This window comes from Falco naumanni, chromosome 12, assembly GCF_017639655.2.
Source record: "Falco naumanni isolate bFalNau1 chromosome 12, bFalNau1.pat, whole genome shotgun sequence".
Classification (NCBI taxonomy): Eukaryota; Metazoa; Chordata; class Aves; order Falconiformes; family Falconidae; genus Falco; species Falco naumanni.
In genome coordinates, this window is record NC_054065.1 from 2,196,898 (window position 1) to 2,218,109 (window position 21,212).

A 21,212-nucleotide genomic window follows, 5' to 3' on the forward strand; every position below is an offset into this window, starting at 1 on the left:
CAGGCCACCAGTTAGCAGAGCTGCTCCTCAACCTGAAAAACTGCAAAAGAACAACATCAATAAAAAAAAGAAACTGGTGGAGGTAGGCTTAATACTTCTTCATTTGCTTTAGAAATAATAGGTGCTGGGTGATAATCATCTGTGTTTTGAGGGCAGCTGAAGTCACGTGTAGATAGAAGAGAGCGCCATTCCGAGACAGTGCTTTCAGCTCTGGTGGCAAGCACCAGAAGGTGATGGTAGACAGCAGCCTCTGTCAGACAGAACCTGGGATGCAGGGTGGTAAAGCTTGCCTCTAACAGCAGATCTCTGCACACCCAGAATTTGTCTCCTGATTTGAAGGGCAGGCAGAGCCCATACTCACTGCGTAACCCCAAGGTTATGGGCAGTCGGAAACCACAATTTCACACTCATGTGCAGGAGTTTGCACAACGTTGCTTATTTACTTTGGAATGCACCTTTTTCCTCAAACTGTAGGCCCCCCCCCAAGCAACTTGATTGAATTTCCCCGTAATAAGCTGAACAAGGACTGTTCCGTGATCTGTGTGGAGCATTTGCAACAATCACTTGGTCTGTCAGTGTAGCTTGAGTTGTTCCAAGTAAGCTGTAATCGTGTTTGGGATGGATCAATGAAGTCTGTCTTCTGGGCTGTAGAGGCAACTTTAACAGCAATCCATTAACTATCACTGTTTTTCTGGGAGAAATTTTCTTGGCAATTGCTTATTGTAAGCTGAAATTACACCTCTGATTAATGTTTATAATTATAGAGTTACTTATAGCTTGCCCTTGCTTCATATAAGGACTTGACGGTCAGAATTTGGTCTGTTAAAGTTTGGTAGTTTGTGAGAATGATTTGTGAAGACTCTTGAAGTAGAAGTCAAGATATTTGCAAATATCTGATACCCTATACAGCTATTAAACTGTGATGGGCAGATTAATAATGTTGGGCCTGGTTTGTAAGTTGTATCTATTTTGAATGGAAATTTACAGAAACCAAACATTTACAGCCAGCTGAATTATTAGAGAAATAATAATATAAATGCAGTGCCTTAGTTAACCGATCAAAGCATTGTAGATAGCCTGTGAGAATGTCATGCCTCAATAATTAGCAAAAGAACAGGGATAACTGATGAATTATTGTTTAATTATTCTAGTGCCTCTACAAGTAGCTTGTGTAATTAGTTTAGAACTGTGCTTATGTGATCTGAACTCTGTAGTTTCCTTTTTTGGTCTTTCATTTCACTCTTATTCTTTCTTCTGTTTTACTTCACCAGGAGCTGGCTTTAGACCATGTCTTTGGATACAGAGGATTTGATTGTCGCAACAACCTTCATTACCTAAATGACGGTGCTGATATTATTTTCCACACAGCTGCAGCAGGCATAGTTCAGAATCTTTCTACTGGTAATTCAACTTGAAACAATACTTTGAGATAAAAAATGCTTTACGAGTGCAGTATTTCTGATTGAAAGCCCTAATTTTTTAACATTCCTGTAATTTTCTCACATTTTGCATCTTGATAAATAATGCAAAAGAGTTTTAAGTGGCTGTTGTATCACATCAGCAGTTTCTCCTGTTGGGGTCATCCTGTAGAGCCATCCTGTTCATTTCAAGAGGTACAAGATTCTGGGAGGAAGCGAAATAAAACCCAGTTCTAGTCCCGCAGCTGTGCCGGTCTAAAATCCCTGCTGAGGGCACAGGAGTGGCGTTCTCAGGGGGGAGAGCCTGGGTGCTGAAACGCCTAGTACCCGCAGACATGTGAGGAGCACTAACATCTGTCATTTCACTTTGGGATGTTTTCACGAAGCTGTTCTCCAGGGAAGGGCGCATTCTGATGCAATAGTGCGAGCAAATTGCTCTGTGGAAGGGGTAGAAATATTCCATGCCTTCTGGGTAATGAAAAGGAAGAAAAGTGCCAAAAATGTATCTGGCTGTAGGATGTAGCGCCAACATACATATCTAGAGAAACAAAGATAGAAATTAAAGGAACTTTGGCTTTATTATACTCCCTCTTCATGCCACAGTAAACCAGAGGGCCAAGAAGCGGGGAGGCAGAAAAGCTGCCACATCTGGTGACCTGTGGGGACCCCAGTCCTCGCACAGCCTCTGACCTGGGAGGCTGGGAAGATGCCCCCAGCTGTTCTCTTTGGGCCCTTCCCCTTGGGAGGATGCTGCCAAGCACAGACGTCGCAGGGCTGTGCTCTCGGCTGTTTCCCACTGCCTGCTCCCGTGTGCTGGGGAGCCTGGGCCCTGCCTTTGCCAGCTTTGCTTTTTCTTGCAGGTACAGGTGGCTACAGGATGATTCTTGAGCTGATTCCTGGTTCCCTGGACATAGCTACTTTAACAAATATTGCTTTTTATATATATATATGTGTGTGTGTGTGTGTGTGTGCATCAACAGTTGTGCTCACAGTGCGTTCGGTCGTGGTGCCTGGCAGTGAGAGCGGAGCAGGTGCTGACATAGTTGCGGCCCTACCCCCAGGAACCCCCGGGGAGTACCGCCTGGCAGCAGGAGCAAGCTGCTCGGATAGGCTTTGCTTCAGTGCCAGTTCTCTTTCTTCGATCCTGTTGTGAATAAAAACATGTCTGAATTTCATTAGGTAGTCAGAGTTTCTACCTGGAGCATACTGATGACATTCTCTGCCTCACCGTGAATCAGCACCCGAAGTATAAAAACATTGTGGCTACCAGCCAGATCGGTAGGTGACTCTCCGTATAACAAAGTTTTACTCAAAAGTTATCAAGGGCGCTGATTTATTTTGGGCTTTCTTGTGTAGGAATTTGTAGCAGGCCATGCCAGTGTTACTGTCCTCAAACTTTTCCTTTGATTTCTTGCAGTTTCAATGTCATCTCTGATTGTGAGGGGTTTTTTTTAGAGTTAATTGCAGTATAATCCTATTTCAGAAAGCAACCTTAGATAAACTGTGCTAAATCATCTCATTGATGTGTAGGCATAAGATTTACAGAATGCCCTCTTTCCTTCGTGTAGCCAAGGCACTGTTTAGCAGTGAAAACACAGCAATGAGAATTTCCTGTGCAGGAGAACAAGAGCTATACAGAAACGAAAGGAAACGGAGTGAAAGCTCAGCAGAAGTTGTGACACATGGCAGGGGCCAGTTGTGAAGCCGTGTGTGTTTAGGTGTTTATTATTTACACGGAGGGTCCTGTTGGGACTCTCCCATACAATGTTTACTCCTTTCGCAGGACTAAGCATTGGATGGGAAATGCAGGCTTGTTTGTCCTAAAGCTGGAGAAGGACCTGTTGCCTTCCACTTAAACCAGCTCAATACTGGAGTAATTAACCTCATGACAAAGAATGGTGTTATTCTAATTCACATCAGTCTGGAAGGAGTCCATGACTTAACAAGAGGCAGAAAAGTGGTAGTAGATGAACGCCTGGACGGGGCGCTGTCATTTCAATCTGAACGTTGAGTAAACACAAGATCTGGACGTGTTGTCAGAGCTCCGGTTCCAAATACTGATTGATTTCTATGACACGGAAAAGGTGCCTGTTCAAGGCCCTTTTCCCAGTCTGCCACTAAGTGCCCATGAAATTGGTTTTCCTGCTTTTGGTTGCTCTTCTGTAGAACTACAGATTAATTTATTAATTTTTAAAAACTGCATGTCTTCAGCATTTCTTTTAAATAGCATTTTAAAAACTCAAAGTACTAAATATTGTTGCAAGATTTGTGTATAAAAACCAATATACCCAAAAAAGTTCAACAATATTCCTGCTTATTTGTTTTGTTGATTTAATCCATATCCATTTTCAGATTTTTAATTTTTTTTTCCTTCTGGTGCCGACGCTGGCACTTCAGCATTAGAAACATGACTTATTTCACCTATTGTTTTCCCTTGGTGCTTCCTCATTTGCCATTGCTCTCACAATGCAGGTGATATGACAGAATTTCCAGGTAAGGCTGATTTGTTTGTGAATTTTAGTCAGCAGAGTTATGTAAAAGTTTCATGTTACCTCGTATCTGTGAATCGCGGATACAAGTGAAACATCTACAGACGATTTCTTTTGCATGAGGCTCTTCACGAATGTTATGCTGTTCTTTTAGAATTGTCTTACTTCATGAAATACAATGATTTCCCCTGTGTTTTGCAAGCATTTATGATTTTTTTGTTTTATTTTTTGAGTACTGTTAAAAGAAAACAAAGCCCCGCAACTTGTAAGTGTTTGTTTAGGTTAAATGTTCTTGAAAAATGCCCATTTTGCATTGACACTTTTCAGATCCTGAATTAATTCTCTTCCAATACATCTTTTTGTACATAGGTACAACTCCCACAATTCATATATGGGATGCTATGAGTAAGCAAACTATTTCAATGCTACGTTGCTTCCATACCAAAGGGGTCAACTATGTTAACTTCAGCGCAACTGGCAAACTTCTGGTTTCAGTGGGAGTTGATCCAGAACACACTATCACAGTGTGGCGGTGGCAAGAAGGTAAGACTGGAAAAATCATGTTCCTTCAGCCTAACGGAACTGGGTACAATTGCTTGCTTTCCCTTTCAAGTCTTTGAAATAGATTTGTGTTCTTAGTCTGAGTATCATGGCTCCCTAAGACAAAGTCAGTTAAAGGAGATAGCAAAGTACTAGAAAAACATGAATAAGAAAATAAGTTTATTCTAAGTAGAAGTAAGTTAAGAATGTTGTTTAATATTAAATTCCATCAAATTAAGGAAAGTATTTTGGTTTTCTTCCTAAAATACTCAAACTTGAAATTCTGCACTGTAGCTAGGCCTTTGGGAGGTCATTTCCAGAAAATAATTATCATCTTTTGAAACGGTGGGGAGGAGGAGTGGCTCAGCTCATTAGATATGTCCTTGTGCATTTCACCCGATGGCAACTCACAATTTCTCTGTTGCTACTTCACTGACCAAGGAGATGGGTCATGCTGTGAAGACATAAATTTTCATTTCCTAAAGCTGTCAGATGCAGTGGAATACCCAGAACCCTTACAGGTTGCATGAATTAAGATGTTTGATACGCTAAATAGTGTTGGGATTTGCAAAAAATGATGTTAGCTTTCAGCATCTGGGGCACAGTTGTCTAATCCAATACCAGGTGAATTTCTTTTATAAAATCGTGTCAGAGCTTAATTTTGTGGGTAAATTTAACTGGTTTTATCCTTTCCTAATCCAAACAGGGGCTAAAGTTGCTAGCAGAGGAGGACACCTGGAGAGGATATTCGTTGTAGAGTTCCGCCCAGATTCAGACACACAGTTTGTATCTGTTGGGGTAAAACACATGAAGTTCTGGACGTTAGCTGGCAGTGCTTTGCTTTATAAGAAAGGAGTCATTGGTTCCATGGAAGATGCCAAAATGCAAACCATGCTTTCTGTTGCCTTCGGAGCAGTGAGTTCAAATTACTTGCCACAGAATTTTATGATACATTTTTATTAAAACTGCAAGTGTAAATTTTCTTTGTTAAAATCCAGTGCAGCGTGGACCCTGCAAGACCCTGGAGCTCTTGCTTAGTAGTTAAACTTTTAATGTAAAACCTGTACACCTTTAGATCCTTATGTAAGTTTTCCAAGCTGGGTTGAGTTTCTCTGGTCATGAACGTATTTTTTTTTTAATGTCTGTGCATACCTACAGCATCAGCTGCCATGGCTTTTACTTTTTTACTTTGCTAGTTCTAGTTAAGTTAGAAAAATGCCATAGTTATTTTGTGTGTAGGCTCTGCAACCTTTTTTCCTGCTAACAGTACTTGGTATGACACGTGCTAGTGATCCAGCTAACGGTGACAGCATAGAACACTCTCCAGTATGATCACTAAGGAAACAGCACCATGCTTTAGTCTGCACAGTTAAGGAAATTAATACGTGACAATAGTGCAGAAGCAATGTTACCATGATACCAAGGTCTGAAGTAATTTCTGCTTCATTCACAAACCCTACAGAAATTACCTTTGCAAAGGTTAATCGTATATTATACAAATCACCAATTCAAAGAAACGCCTTGCTCCTCATTATCCACCCTGAACAACAGTACCAATGTGTGAAATGTGAGCGTATAAAATCGGGCTCCCAGATCTTCATCCTTGTGCCCAAACAAATGACTTTGTTGTCAGGAATTGCTTAGTGCTAAACATTTCTTTCTATTCTGATGGCATTAGAAACAGCATTAGGGTGCAGTTATTAAACTCATTGAACTCATTCCCTTGATGCAGATGGGTTTAATTCCTACCTTCATTGCATAGTTGACTTTTCTCGGGAAATTCAGTAGCTAAAAGCATTTTCATTCAAGCTGAATGAAAAAGCTAAGGTATATGTATTACATCAGAGATTGTTGCTGTTCTTTGCAGAATAACCTTACATTTACTGGTGCCATAAATGGAGATGTCTACGTCTGGAAGGATCATTTTCTGATTAGACTTGTGGCAAAAGCTCACACAGGGCCAGTGTTCACAATGTACACGACTCTTCGAGATGGACTCATTGTCACAGGAGGGAAGGAGAGACCGTAAGGCATAGAATCTTCCTAAAGCGCACACCTCTTGTCTCTTGCACATTAGGGTGGTTTCCCCCCCCTCCAATTTATCTAATACTCTAGACATACACAATACTTCCACGGGACAGATGGTATCTGTACTGTAGCTGTTTCAATCTAAATTTTACTTAATATGCCCAGGTGTCTTAGTAAGTAAAGGACTAATAAGTAGGGCACTCGAGGGTCACAGTAACGTATGTTACACACAAAGGCCGCACTGAGCTGCAAATTAGCCATCAACAGGAACCCCTGTGTAAGCTTCTTGTTGCCTGGGCTCCCGCCAGCTTGGCATAGGTGGGGTTTTCTTATTTTTTTTAATTCTGTCAAGCTACAGACAACCTCTCCCAGGGGGGACTCTGTGATGAGCAAGTTCTTTGAGTTCCTAGAATTAACGTATGTGCCAAGCTTATCTTGGTGGCAGAGATTTGAGATTAAGTGGAAGAGAACAATTTGGGTTTTGGAAATGAGGCACAACGCTGTTTAAAACATGAAGAATGATTTAAATGTTATTATCTGGTTTCTGTTGCACAGTAGTGACGCGTCTCCATATACAATAGCAAGTGATTCGATGTATGTTTTATTATTTAATTAGAAAAATACCGATGGGGTTTACATATGGGATTTGTTGTAGCCTATGCAGGAGGAGACATCTGGGTAACACAACACGCTTCTTTGCAGCACTAAAGAAGGGGGAGCTGTAAAGCTGTGGGATCAAGAGATGAAACGGTGCCGCGCGTTTCAGCTCGAGACAGGCCAGCTCATCGAGTGCGTGCGCTCCGTCTGCAGGGGGAAAGTAAGTGAGCTGCCGCGGCAGATGTTACGCTTTGGCACGCATTGCTCTGTATTGGTGGAGGCTGGAAGGGAAATACCGGGGAGAAAAGTTATGTGAAGTTATGGAAGGAGGCTTTGCCTGCCCACCTAGTGACATTTCCTTACTTGTCTCCCTGAGCTCAGCCACGGGCTTTAATCTGCATTCCTCATGCTTAGTGCCTGCCTTTCTCTGCAGTCAGCAGGGAGAGGGGAGGACCTTTAAGGCCTCTAAGGACAGTGCTAAGTGTCGGAACGTGTTTCACCAGGGCAGGCCCTTGTCTCCTGCCTTTCTTTTCAAGAAACAAAAGGAACTTGGGTACCTACTCTACAAGGCTTGCTGCTTCTCGTGAAATGTAGGCACAGCTCGAGGTGCTTCGGTGAGGCGGAATGGACCCTAGGTCGTTTTTTGTTGTGGGTTTTTTTTTTAAGTCACAAATAAAACAAGTTGCCACTGAGAATTAGTGATGGACTTTAAGTTTTGGTAAAGCGGAAGAGTAGAAATAACTGAGTAATTTGACATGCTAAAGTCACTCTTGCACGTGTTTCAGTAGTGCTTGCAAGCGTTGTGAAAGGAGCATGTGATGGTGCAGGAGTGTTTCTTCATGTGATAGGTATCTGTCCAACCCAACACTTCACAAAACGGTCTCTCTTTACCTTCATATATCAAGTCTCAGGAATTTGACATGCTCTTTGATGACACCGCCACTGAGGAATGTTGGTTTATATTTCAAATCAAAGAGCAGTGAACCAGTCCCAAACTGTACCTGTTTGTGCTTTTTCCAAGTATTTGGCAAGAGAGCTCTTGTGGTTTGGTCAGCGACAGAGCGGCTAGGGTAGATACAAGGTGTTCTTAAACAGTCTAACTGAGCCTAAATCCCTGTTTTGATCTTTTATTATTGCCCAAATATATTTCATTACCTCAGAGGTATGAGAATCGTGCTCTGCCAACTTGTATGTAAACATTTTGATCTGAATTAAAATCCTTAATGGCAAGACAGAAGCCCGCCACAGTCCCTCAACAGTAACACCAGACGATGATATCAGATCGCGAGATGTGCAAGTGCCAGTGATTTACTCTCCTGTTTTTAAGATGCTGCGTGAACAGGCAGTATAAATCAAGATGAGTTATCACAGATATTTCTGCAACACATCAGTATTTTACTGCCGTTGATCCTGTCTGTTACACTGACAAACTTTCTCTCATTCTTTTTTTTTGGCTACAAATAGGGGAAAATTTTAGTGGGAACAAAAGATGGAGAAATCCTTGAAGTAGGAGAAAAAAATGCTGCTTCAAACTTGTTGATTGACTGTCACATGGAAGGGGAAATCTGGGGCTTAGCAACTCACCCCTCAAAAGACATATTTATCTCGGCAAGTAATGATGGGACAGCGAGAATCTGGGACCTGTCTGACAAAGTGAGTGCACTAAATCTAAAAGTGTATGATTAAAAATGATCATTTTATACAACCATGCATTTTCCCAACTAAATGACGTGCCAGCTACGTACACCCTTTTGTGCAGCCACGTAAAGCAAGCAGGGGTTTTCTGCTGGTTTGGTACGGTTCTTTTTCTTCCTGCTATGTGGCTGTGTGAAAAGGTGAGTCCTTGGTGGGGTAGCTGCTCTTTCCAGAGGCAAGCAATTTGCAAAGAAATGCAGTTATTTAAAAGCATTCATGCTGATGGGATGCCTTTTCTTGCGTATCACTTATTTTGATCTAAAAGTACAGGCTGGCATGGATTAAGAAGCATTTTAATTCCATGCTGTCGGACTGGGTGGCACAGACTGTCCTGTCACCGACTAATAGGCGGACCCTGACAATGAGCCCGCCGTATGGCAAGTGTGGCCCCCTCCTCTGCAGAGCCTGCCTTTAGAACCAATCAAGTTGCATGTGTGTGGTTCAGGATTTTTTTTTTTCCAACTCAAATTGTATATCAACCACCATTTTAAAAAGTAACAAATCAATAAATTTTTTTTTTAAAATAACAAAAAGGTCTCTGCTTATGCTAACCTACGTAAACCTTTTCAAAAGGTAGTTACCTGAGCTAACAGGAATGGATAAGTATGAATATATTATAAATATCATCAGATAAGTAAACATGCAGGTTCGTTCTAGTATGTTTTAACATCGCAGATCAAATGGAAAAAAACCCTACCCTGAGCAGCAGGTGTAGACGCTATCGAAATCACCTTTCCAACAAAATGGGAAATGGATTTTTCAGCCTTTTCTGCTAAACAGTATTCTTCCTGCTGTAAAACTTGAAGTCACCCTGCAACAAGATAGATGCAAACATGAAACTCCCATCTGAATTACAGTATTTTGAAGTCTGTTTTGTGACATATGCCTAGTGGGATGTGATTTTTTTTTTTTTATGTGAAATTTCAGATTTATATTTAGAGGAAACTTTAGACAATTTGTTTTTAAGAACTCACTTTTATACTTTGTGTTTGGAAGCTTTCCATTTGCTTGGTAGCGTTCTCCAGGAGGAGGTGTGAGCCATTTGCTTTTATTAATGCAGAAACTGCTGAACAAAGTGAACCTAGGTCACCCAGCAAGATGTGCCACGTACAGTCCTGATGGTGAAATGGTTGCCATTGGCATGAAGAATGGAGAATTCGTTATTTTGCTTGTGAACAGCCTTAAGGTTTGGGGCAAAAAGCGAGACAGGAAGTCTGCAATTCAGGATATCAGGTGAGATTTCAGTTCAGGTTCCCTAAATATGCAGCCCTTACGCAAGAATAAGTCCATCAGGTTTCAAGTTGATTTTCAGATTTTCCTGTAACTCTGCATTTGTTGAAACCTGCATGAAATCATGAAATGCAGTTACTGGCTGACTGGTGGCTTTACGTACACCTAAAGTTATGTATCTTATATGCCACACACCTTTGGTTTTCCTGTGATTAATTCCATTATATCCACTTGACTATAGCCAGTAATTTGCACGCTGTGGAGCTGTGATTATGGGAATTAATCTTACAGTTTATTTTAAAATTGCAATACCTGTTGCTTCCTCACAGAGTATTGGTGTTACTCTGCACATTGTGCTGTGTGCGTTGTGCAAGTGCGATATTAACATCAGTTAACGACATACAACGTCCTCAACCCTCCTCATCTGTTAAGCATCGCGGTCTGGTTTGGATTCAATCTAGCTGCTGCCAGGAAGGTGGTTCTTGTTTTCCAGTGAAAGAAATTTGTTCTCTTGTGTTAACCTGAGAAGCAAAAGAAAACCTGGCTTGCACAGAACAGTAAATTATATCCCCGTTCTGTGTTTTGTTGTCTAGGATCAGCCCAGATAACAAGTTTTTGGCAGTGGGCTCACAAGAACATACTGTAGATTTTTATGATCTCACTCAAGGTACAACCCTAAACCGAATCGGCTACTGCAAAGACATCGCGAGTTTTGTCGTACAGATGGATTTTTCTGCAGACAGCAGGTACATTCAGGTATGTCTCGGGCAAACCCCTGTTTGTGTTGGTCGCGACTTCCCTGTTAGCAGATGTAATAACAGGATGGAGGTAAGAACGGGTGAGGGAGGTTTCCCAAAGTTGTTCTGACCCTCAGGTGCCCTAAATCTTCTGAGGTAGGCCAGCCAGCCCTGGTTGCCTTCAGGATGTTCACAGAGCTGTTTGCTTTCCAAATGCTCGGGTCTTCCCCCTGCGTTCTGCATCGCTGACTGTGCCAACATAGCTCAGTTCCCTGCAAGGTTCCAGCGTGCTAAAGGCAAAGTATTCTCTCGTTTCAAGGGAATGGGTACAACACCGAGAAGGAAATTGTGGATCGTAACAATGTAGAACCGGTTCTCCTCCTTCCCCTGCCGAGCACGGGATGCGTATGATAGCTGAACTAATGTGTGCGGTTTCCTTCTGAAAATTTTCTGATTTAGTAGAATTGGGTTGAGATAAACCACAGAGTATATTAACTAAAAGGAAATCTATCAGCTATGCAATATGCATTGGAACACATCATTCAGTAATTGTCCTGTAACATTGTTATTACTTCATATTGTACATAAATAATTATGATAGCTAATTAGGGAAAAAAGAGAAAATTTATCCCTGGTGTTTATTTCCTGATAAAATCTGTAGAGACTATTACTGCTGGAAATTTTATAAATATTTATGGTGAGGTTACTAGCTTTTTCCTTTCCGGCTTTCAGGTATCAACGGGTGCCTATAAGCGTCAAGTTCACGAGGTACCACTAGGAAAGCAAATAACAGATCCTGTGTTAATAGAAAAGATCACATGGGCCACGTGGACAAGGTAAAAACCTAAACCCAGCGTTCTGCCTGATCGGGCTCGGGTGTGATACAGAACTAAGATCAGATCGTGTAAATGAAATGCTGGGGGTTGGCAGACCTGGGAGAACACTCCCTTTCCACAAAGCTCCATCACACACTTTTTTTTATACACATTTGTAGCTGGTTGGTGTCTGGTGATGCCGAGGGCTGTCACATTTGTGTGTGTGTATCTCTCTCCCCACAGTTGTTTGTTGCCTTTGGTCCCAGGCTTCGCCCCAGCGAGGGGCAAGGCCCCTCACACCGCTCTGTACTTCAGGCTTTGCTTTTATTGGCAGGCTGGTGTAGGTGCTGCCTTATCCCACATCAGCAAACACAAGCAGCATAGGAGGCACGGAAACGTGAGCTGACTGTGCTAAGGAAGGAGTTGTGGGCATCATTAAAATATATTTACTGGCCAGGATTTATATAGGACCCTTCCAACACGCTTACGAAACACTGTGGAAAGTGGAACAGGCCAAAAGCAATCTGACAGTAACCGGTGGGCGGTAACACCGGCGGGCTTTGCAAGGCGAGTGGGAATCCTCCTACGCCAACTGCTCTGCTATCAAGCAAGCATAAAAATCTGCCCCAAATTACTCTTTCCTAAGGACTCTTTGACAGATTGTGGGAGTGGGGCAGGCGCGCCCGGCAGGCAAGATGCAGGTAAAGAGGAATGATTATAAAGGAACTTAAACTAAGGAAGAACAGCCATTTTAAGAAATACCTTACGTCCAAACAAGCACCCCCTCGTTCAAGAACTCCTGGCCCTGAGAAGAGAACATCGCTGCCAAAAATCACCGTGGGAGGGCACGTACTTGTCCATAAGGAGGGGAGGGCAGCATAGCTGCACAGGCTGCTTGTGTAAAACGGTGCGAGTGGTTTTGCAGGAAGTAAACCTTAGGATCCCAGCTGGAGATGATTTGGGAGCCGCACGACAAAGGGGTATTCATGTGGTCTTCCCCAGTGATGAGATCGCGTTTAGTGCAATGATTCAGAGGGAAAAAGGCTTTGATCTCAAAGGCAGCAAATTTTTTTTTACTGGGCTGTGTTTGTTACTGAGCAGCAGCAAGTCTTACGCTCTTTTTTTTTAACTTGGTTTTGGAACAGCATTCTTGGAGACGAAGTCATTGGAATTTGGCCGCGAAATGCAGATAAAGCAGATGTCAATTGTGCATGTGTGACCCACGCTGGCCTAAACATAGTCACAGGAGATGACTTTGGTCTGGTGAAACTGTTTGATTTCCCATGCACAGAAAAATTTGTAAGTGGATATTTTATTTTAATCTAAACAGCTTCCTTCTCCCCATGTTCAGACTCCTTAGCACAGGATTTCAAGATGTTCAAACCACACGGTCCCACGGCTCATCTCCAGGCAGCTCCCGGCCAGCGCCGGCCTGGGAGTGCAGGAGCACAGCTGTCCCCAGATCAGCTCGCAGGTGACAGGGTAGCTGCCGGCCCCGAGCTGGGATTGCTGAGCTGGGATTGCTGCGGGCTCCCGGCACCAGCACTGCGCCGGGGGGGTTCGTCTGTACTCGGAGGCAACTTTGTAACTCCGCAAGGCAGCGCTGCCCCACCAATTCCTGAACTTCTGTTCTTTGCCCAACAGGCCAAACACAAGCGGTACTTCGGGCACTCCGCGCATGTCACCAACATACGCTTTTCTCATGATGACAAGTACGTTGTAAGTACAGGAGGAGATGACTGCAGGTAACTGCTTATTTATTTTTAAAATAATCAAAAACCTGGGCTGTACTTTTCTATGCCAAACCCAGAGCGATGCATTGAACACCTTTCTCGCCCACGTCACATTCACTGAAGCCTGCTGATGTGTGACGGTTTCAGCTTGGTTTTCTGACTGGAATGGCTGTATTTTATGGTCACTTACACCCAATTTGCTCCTGCCACCTTGGCGCCATTCACAAGGTCATCTCTACTGGGTACGGTACCTTGCATTTGGGTTTCTGTGTTTACCAGGCACCTGCCGGTAGCTCCTTGCCTGCCTTCCTCCCTGGGGGAGGGCGGAGGAGGCAGGCCCTCGGTCCTGGCTGCTGGCGCAGGAGCCCCTTGGTGTGGCTGAAGAACAGTTAGGTGAGACAAAGACAGCTGGTGGAGCGCCAGTCACATAAAAATAACTGAATAGCTCCTGCCCAGCAAAGGGTAGACCAGGAATTCCAGCTGAACAGAAGGATAGATAGATTTAGAAAGACATTTCAAATAACAGGAGGCTTGTCCAAAGGTGCCTTAAGTTTGTGTTGGGGTGTTTTGGGGTGTTTTTTTTTCCTTCCTTAAGTGGGGGGAAAAAAAAAAAAAAAAGGACAGTACTGTCAAGCAAAACAGGGAGCAGGAAGGTGAGGAATTACAACAGCAAAACGTCACACTAGAAAAACTGAAAAGCAACAAGGTAGGAAATGAAAAGGCACAAATTCTCACAGGAGCAAGTATCAGGAAGCTGCATTCAAGAACCAAGTATTTATAACTGCTTACTTGGCAGGAAAAATAAAAGCCAGGACTGCAGGACCAAGTCATTTTTGCCAGTGAACAAGACTGCACCTTTCCCAGAAGCAGCCTCCGTACTGATGTATGTTCCCTGACAGGAGGCTGCCCTCAGGGAGCTGCAGCATCTGCAGCAGAGATACTGCCCTTACCTTGGGTTTGTTCAGACCCTGCAGCCGATCTAACTCTTGCTGCGTGAGATGAGCTGTTCTTCAGATTTTGTATTCACAGTCTTTTGCGCAAGCCTGCTGGTAACGCAGCACCCCACACCCCGAAATAGATGTTATCATTTTCCACTTTGGGAGAAAAAGAAAGGAGGGGGGTGGGGGGTAGGGACACCAACAAACCCTTGCAAAAGTGGTTGCGCAGCGGGAGAGCAGGGAGCTCTGTCAGATCAAAGGGCGGCTGCACAGGAACAAAGGCTGCATTTACCTCAACTCCCACCCTGCAGGCTGCAACTTACATGAACGCAGAAAAGCTTATCAGCTGCCTTAATTTAGACAATGTAGTTCTGGTGAGGATCTGATGCAAAGCGTAAGGATACAGAGTAAAATAACCATTTCCAAGCTGCAGGCCTTCACCGAAGCCTGCACGCGCACTAGGTACAATGCTTTAACTCTCGCCCGAGCGAAGTGCACTCGAGGAACTCCAGGGCTTCACGTTGCTTTACCTGGCATCCTGCTGGTAAATCTACATTTATGATCATGTATGTATGTATGTAATGCAACCCCTCTCTCGGTATGGCATGCTGGAGGTTGTCATCAAGTTACTCGGAAAAGTAAGTATGATGTCCTCAATTTCCTTGTAGTGTATTTGTATGGCGATGCCTTTGAAAGGAGACTCTTCTGCCGCTGTTACTGCCACCACCAAGGGACTGCTCTGGACTGGACAGCCATGAATGCCTCTACCCCTCCGGCTGCTGTAATTTCCATATGATGCTGCATGGATTACACATTTTCAGATTACTCGTACAAATTTACTGAATGTGAATGTGATCTTGCATTTGAAAGACCAATATCCTTGAGAAGGAAGCTGAAGTTTGAAAGGGCATCCTTCCGTAACCTGGGTAGGCCAAAGTGATGAACAGTTCACTCACGAAGCTGCTTTTGCCTAATACTGTGTTATTCAATCCATGTCTGAAAAGGGAGCACGCTGAGAAAAGGCTGGGCCCTTCACAATTTGCATAATTTCAAAATTTATGGTTTGAACATTTGTTCAAGGAAGTTGGTGTCTTTTAACCACACCTGCTTCTTAAAAACTCAAATTTGGTGCAGAGTATAACTGCAAGCTTTCAATCAGCATGCTGGGGTTCACACTTCAGCTTTCAGTAATCGAAGGAGTAAAGTATCATTTTTTAAGTCCATTTTATTTTTAAATGTATGTATTTGGCAAAATTTTCTATCCATGAAGTGCCTTTGAATAATTTTCTAGTAGTACGGGCTACAGTCTTACCTCCCACCAATTGCTTTCAACATACGGTGCTATAACTTTCACAGGGAGGAGGGCTAACCATTAACACCTTCTCCAGCTGTGTACCTACATTATCCCTGCTTTCTGCTTTGGTTTTTAATAAATACCTTCACGTGTGAATTCCAAAACGTTTCCAACAGCAAGAAGCTACGTGCTCTTATAAGGACAAATTCCTCTCGGCATTACACCTCTTGATAGGCTGTTCACAATTGGTTCGTGATGGTAGTAGCTCGACTGCAGCCAGAATTTGAAGCTTAACTCAAACGGTGAGTAGAGGGGAGAAAGAGTACGGTGAGACTTGGTTAAAGAAATTTTAACACAAATATTGAGGAAATTGTTCCCCAAGAGTTCCGGCACAATCCCCATCTATGGGAAAATGTGCTTTATAGGTAACTATTTCTACAGGCAGTGGCCACGTAGTGTATTTGTATTTTAGAAGCGGTTTGAAAGCCTCCAGGAATCATCACTTCCCATTCTGGAGGGGCTTCCTGAAGATGCCCAAAGGAACACCTGGTACCTCCCTAGCGGGGACTGCGTGTACCCTCCAGCAGGCAGCTAGTCCCATCCTGCTCAGAAGCAGAACATAACTCCCTCCTGATAGCAGAACCTTTACCTGTCCTCGAGAAAAGCATGATCTTTGCTAAACTTTGGCTCCTCTCCCCCATCACTGCTTCTCGTGCAGCCCCCTCCTCGGGGACCGGGCTGTGGGCAGCAGGCAGCTGAGGTGAGAGTTGTCTCCCTGTGGAAGTGGAAACTACGAGCTGATGTTCACAAAAGACCAGTAAAGCCTTTTGACATTTGTTAAAGAACATTTTGTCAAAAGCAAAAACTACAGGGACAGTGGAACTGGAGACAGCAAAAGTAAGTTCCACTTTTTCCAATTAAACTGTTTAGGGAAAGGAACAGAAAATGCAGGCAATGTCAGAAGAAAAGATTGTAGCAATTTCTGATACTTTGAAATTACCTTTCTATTTAAAAGACTGTTAACCAAGAAAAATAAAGGCCAAAAGAAAACATTTAGACTTACGTTTAGTCTTTGAAAAGGAATGTTAAATAGTGCTTTAGTCCCAGTTCAGGAAAAATACTATTTTGAACTGTGGAAACTTGGAAACTTCCTGCCAATCCACTCCTGGCGCCCACTGCATAAAAAGGTAGCTGCTGGCTGCAAGTAGTAACCAGTTACATGTACATTCAACACACAAAAGTGCTTCAGCAACCTCAAAGAATCACCTTTTTTTAAAATTGTATTTATTAATGCCTTATATTACTATACAGAAGATCAGTTTGTCAGATACACAATAAGAGTCCCTATGCAGTCTTTTTTTTTTTAAAAAAAAGAAACCTTCTTGATCATATAATGTATCATGTTAGGTGGTGATGTCAGTGAGCACCTTCTTTGCCTATGTTGTAATAACGTTTGCCTTCCTTTCGCACTGATTGTATCCCAAATAAAACCAGTTGTGTGGCAGAACGCATTGATCAATGGTGATGTGAAAAAATATCTTAAAGCAATAGTGTCTTGTCAGGAAAACACTTAAAATTTGTATGTTTATATGGTTTGGGTGTAAGTATAAAATGTTCGGAAGTAATGATGTATCATACTGTAAGCTAAAATATTAGTGCATGAATTTATTTTTCAATGATCAAGATGCCATTCATTCAAAATCTGTGTCTCAAGGAAATATGGATACAAGTTTTCAATGTCCAGGTCTCAAACCAGATTCAGCAAGTTGATCTGAAAAGACTATTGGGACTTGCTTCACCATTTCCTTCAAACTAGAATATGGCATCATACATTACTGTCTCAAAAATAAAAGAAACCAAGGATCTTCACTTTGTTTAGCAGAATCTAAAATTTAGTCTTTCACAATTTTCTATCACCAACTACTCACAACACTTAAGTGGCGTCTGACACTCCGTGTCACTGAGCTGTCGGCACAGCTGGCAGCGGTAACAACGGGGGCCTTGAGCATTCAGCACAGTGGCCTCCTCGCTGCCGGCGGGAATCTGCGCTACATGAACCACACGCCGAACTGAGCATCACCGGCCAACACGGCTCCCTGGGACATCAGCTCTGCAATGGAACTGAACAAACTGCTTCACACTGCACATATGAAAAGAAAAGGGATCCTGGGAAATCCACCTACTCACATTGCTATACGTCTGGCAAACTAGTACTTCCACCACCATGTACAAGGCTATTTAATCACTATGAAGTTAAACAAAATAAACACAAATATATTAAACTTGCCTCAAGAAAGCAAAATACCAATATCATTTTATGTCTATAAGCTTTATTGATACTTGGGGTTTTGGTTGGTGGGTGGTTTTTTTTTTTTTTTTTGCTTTTTTGTTGGTTTTTTTCTTTACATTTCACAATGCATTCCACAGACTTAGTTCAATACAGCTTAAACTGCAAGTGTATAAATTTTCACTTATCATTTCTTGCATAACAAGGCTTTAAGTTTCCAAACAACAGTTGCAGCATTAGATAATCGGTCCACAGATTATCAGAGTTTGAGAGACTGTAGATTTGCTCAAAATCAACTACTGTACGTTTGTGCAACAAAGTGTATGCTGTAATTATCTTTTAATGTATGTGGAGGTTCCTTTGTTCATGTCTCTTTTGTTGTTTTAAACAGATGCTAGTGTTTACAGACAACGTTTTAGTTTTTCAAGCTTGTGTGCTATGGAGCTAGTCCAGAAATCAGTCAATTCTCTGAAGTACGAAGCACTGTGGAGCAGCTGAAAGATCTAAGCTTTGTGAAACACATATATATATATATATATTGGCAATTGATAAAACAATAAAATCACAATACAGCTATACTCATACCAAAAAGGCAAGATTTTTCAAAACTTGCTAAAATGGTATATTCTTCTAAAACATCTCATTTTAGAAAATCTGCATCAATCTACACAGACCATACACAGTGCACAAACTGGGAAGTGTTACCCTCCGCTCCACCTGCACTACCTCTTCTGGAACGCAGCAGGGACTACCTCTGATGAAGCAAAATGTACAGCTTTCTCAAATCTTTTGTATTAGCCAGTGCTGCACACAGGATAAAGAAAGATGATTAGTTTTAGATCCATACATAGCAGCTTACAATACTTAAGATGATGAAACACATGGCAGTCAAAACAGTTATTTTTCCTTAAACACTGCGTTGCTAAAAAATAAAGATCTGTGAAATTGCACTGCAATGTCAAGGGGTTTGCTATTCCCTGACCCTCCCCATGTAAATCCAAATGAGTATTTTTTCCCCCTTAAAAGATGAACTTCCTATCGATAAGTTGCTTCAGGCTCTTTACTCGGTTTTGCGCTTCAACCCAGGGATCTTTGCTTGGATCCTGCAAGAGGAACAGGAGAGGAAAAAGAACAGCGTTTGAGTAACAAACGAAAAACAGGTAGGTGTCAACACAGTCTTAAAAACAGCAGCACATAAAGATCACAATCACGGTGACCAAAACTGGTAAATTCTCCTTTGTTTAGCCCTCGGGTGCAACTGCTGAGGGTCTCACGAGCGGTTTCAAATACACAGAATTCTATCAGAAATAATACAGGATTAACTTAACAGCCTCAGCAAGAAAGGAGCTGATTTCGAAACCATTCCAAAATCAAACAAAGGATGTTCTCCTCCCAGGACTAGCGCACGTAATGCATTTGTTACACACAGCAGTACCAGACATACCAAGAGCTGTAAACGTTCTAAAGTGAAATAACATAAAAAAACAACTCACTTAGCCATCGCGTCTTTGACATTCTTGTTCACGAGCCCCAAATAATGGTCAATTTGGGCCTGGAATGGAAGATGAGAGGTGTTAGAGCCAGCTCGGGAGCAGGCACCGCGGTGTGCCTCACACAGAAGACCGCTGACGGATGGAAGGGCTCAGCCGCGCTCATTTCCAAGTCTGATGCCAGAGCTCCCGCGGCTTCAGGCTCAGCACACCCTACCTAGCGTCTGCCTCCAGGCGTGCACACAAAGGCAGGGAATAGCAGGCAAATACCCAAATAGATTCACCCCAGCTTCTGCACGTTCCACCGAACAGTCACCAGCGTTTCCCTTGCCTCTTCTCGAGGGCACGCAACCTGGGCCCTCGGTGAGGGGCAGACGGGCAGCGTGGAGAAGGAAAGCTGCTTAGATGGGCCAGGCCTCGTAAACAGCTTATGCCTGCCGAGAGCAGCCTTCAGCTTGTCAAGAGGATTGAGGAGACCAAGCTAAGCCACACAAATTGTCCGTCATCTTTCCTTGGGGCTACAGGATTTCCTTTCACTGCAGCGTACTTTGTCCTTTCCTGGGAGCTCGGAGAGGAGCCCAGGAGACTCCGCCATCTGCTCTGGCCCTTTCTGCCTCCCTTCCCAAGTCCCAGGCTGGCCTCCATGAGCAGCGTTGTTTTTGAAAGAGGAGAAGGAACGGCTAAGCCAGAGCTGGCCTCCCCCCTCCTGTGCTATGACCTGCTGAAGACAGTCCCTGCTCAAGCTCGGCTAGAATTTAATCATAAGCATTTTATTTTGGCTCCTTCTTACCTCTTACTTTTACATTAGTCTCTCCACCGGAGAGGCACCGGACTGTGCCAGGCATCTCCCACCTCCTCTTTTTGCCAGGGCTACAAACTCCACAGGGCTTCAGGACACGAATCCTGAAGATCAGCTCCAAAGAGGTTTCTTCAGAAATTGTTTTAAAAGTACTTACATCAGGACTGACTGCCTGCTGCTCTTTTAGCCCTGACCAAGCTGAATCAGGAGAGGAGGCCTCCAGGTTAATGGGGCTTTTTTTCTGTTTGCTGGGGAAGCCTTCTTACACTTCCACCAAAAAGGAGGAGGGGAAAGCACACGCAATCTGGACTTCAAAGTGAACTTGATTTTCTTGGCCCCAGCACTGACTCCTGGTTAAAGGCCTATCTTTTAAAGGCTTTAAAGATTTTCGAAGATTGAAACATATTTTGGTTTTACTTGCTTGTAGCTTTGCTTCAACGGAGCCAATTTTATGAAACATTTCACAAATCACATTAAACACTCACCTGATGTCTCTCATAAATAACAGGAACACTGAAGAGTGAAATCAAAGCTGGAAAAGAGCACATCAAAGGTATGAACAGACGGAAGGGATGGTGTTCAGGTAAAACAAAGACTAGTTTCTACACCTTGACATTTATTTTCAAAAGGTTGCAAGAAAAAGATATAATTAAGCCACGTACAAAAACTGTTGGCTGGTAATTTAAATAATCCCTCTTAAGGAGAAGCTGGGCTGTTCTCCAGGTCTCATTAACAGTACAGTAAGTCTAGTCACAGGTCACTTTTCCACTGTGGGTTATGCAAATTCTTCTAAAAGGATGCTCAGGCCTCTGCCAGCGTCAGTCAGTTTCTGCCACCTGAGGCCAGCCTGCTCTGGGGTGCAAGAAATAAAAGTGTCTGCGCCACGACACGGCCAGGGGCAATTTTGTACCTCCTCCAAAGCTCAATGCAGCAATGGTATTCGAGTCAGGCTGACCCTGATAGGGACAAGCACAACCGCAACTGCTTTCAAATGATACAAGGTCTGGAAAACTGACAATCTCAAGGAATTCGGCAATCCAAAATGGCCTGTTCTGCAGTGTTATCAAGGTCCTGGAAACAGGACACAGAACTGTAACATCTCACTACACTCCAGAACACAGG

At 43.0% G+C, this 21,212-nt stretch overlaps 2 protein-coding genes across 12 annotated transcripts in view; one reads left to right on the forward strand and one right to left on the reverse strand.

The window, feature by feature from the left end:
- EML6 (EMAP like 6) overlaps positions 1-17,972 on the forward strand; it is a 120,094-nt gene extending 102,122 nt beyond the window's left edge. For 2 of the 7 annotated variants that reach the window (XM_040611376.1, XM_040611378.1), the window contains 15 exons: positions 4-82; positions 1,272-1,401; positions 2,598-2,696; positions 3,891-3,911; positions 4,277-4,450; positions 5,154-5,362; positions 6,315-6,472; positions 7,178-7,292; positions 8,537-8,725; positions 9,828-10,000; positions 10,591-10,753; positions 11,467-11,570; positions 12,695-12,848; positions 13,194-13,294; positions 14,889-17,972. In XM_040611376.1, the coding sequence (XP_040467310.1) occupies positions 4-82; positions 1,272-1,401; positions 2,598-2,696; positions 3,891-3,911; positions 4,277-4,450; positions 5,154-5,362; positions 6,315-6,472; positions 7,178-7,292; positions 8,537-8,725; positions 9,828-10,000; positions 10,591-10,753; positions 11,467-11,570; positions 12,695-12,848; positions 13,194-13,294; positions 14,889-14,913 (1,894 nt within the window). In that variant the 3' untranslated portion in view covers positions 14,914-17,972. Of the gene's footprint in view, positions 1-3; positions 83-1,271; positions 1,402-2,597; positions 2,697-3,890; positions 3,912-4,276; positions 4,451-5,153; positions 5,363-6,314; positions 6,473-7,177; positions 7,293-8,536; positions 8,730-9,827; positions 10,001-10,590; positions 10,754-11,466; positions 11,571-12,694; positions 12,849-13,193; positions 13,295-14,888 lie in introns of those variants that run through there. The other 5 variants (XM_040611377.1, XM_040611379.1, XM_040611380.1 and 2 more) reach the window with 4 other exon arrangements.
- RTN4 (reticulon 4) overlaps positions 17,165-21,212 on the reverse strand; it is a 48,102-nt gene continuing 44,054 nt past the window's right edge. For all 5 annotated transcript variants that reach the window (XM_040611382.1, XM_040611384.1, XM_040611385.1 and 2 more), the window contains 3 exons: positions 20,576-20,622; positions 19,295-19,353; positions 17,165-18,904 (listed from right to left, as the gene is read on the reverse strand). In XM_040611382.1, the coding sequence (XP_040467316.1) occupies positions 18,862-18,904; positions 19,295-19,353; positions 20,576-20,622 (149 nt within the window). In that variant the 3' untranslated portion in view covers positions 17,165-18,861. The remainder of the gene's footprint in view (positions 18,905-19,294; positions 19,354-20,575; positions 20,623-21,212) is intronic.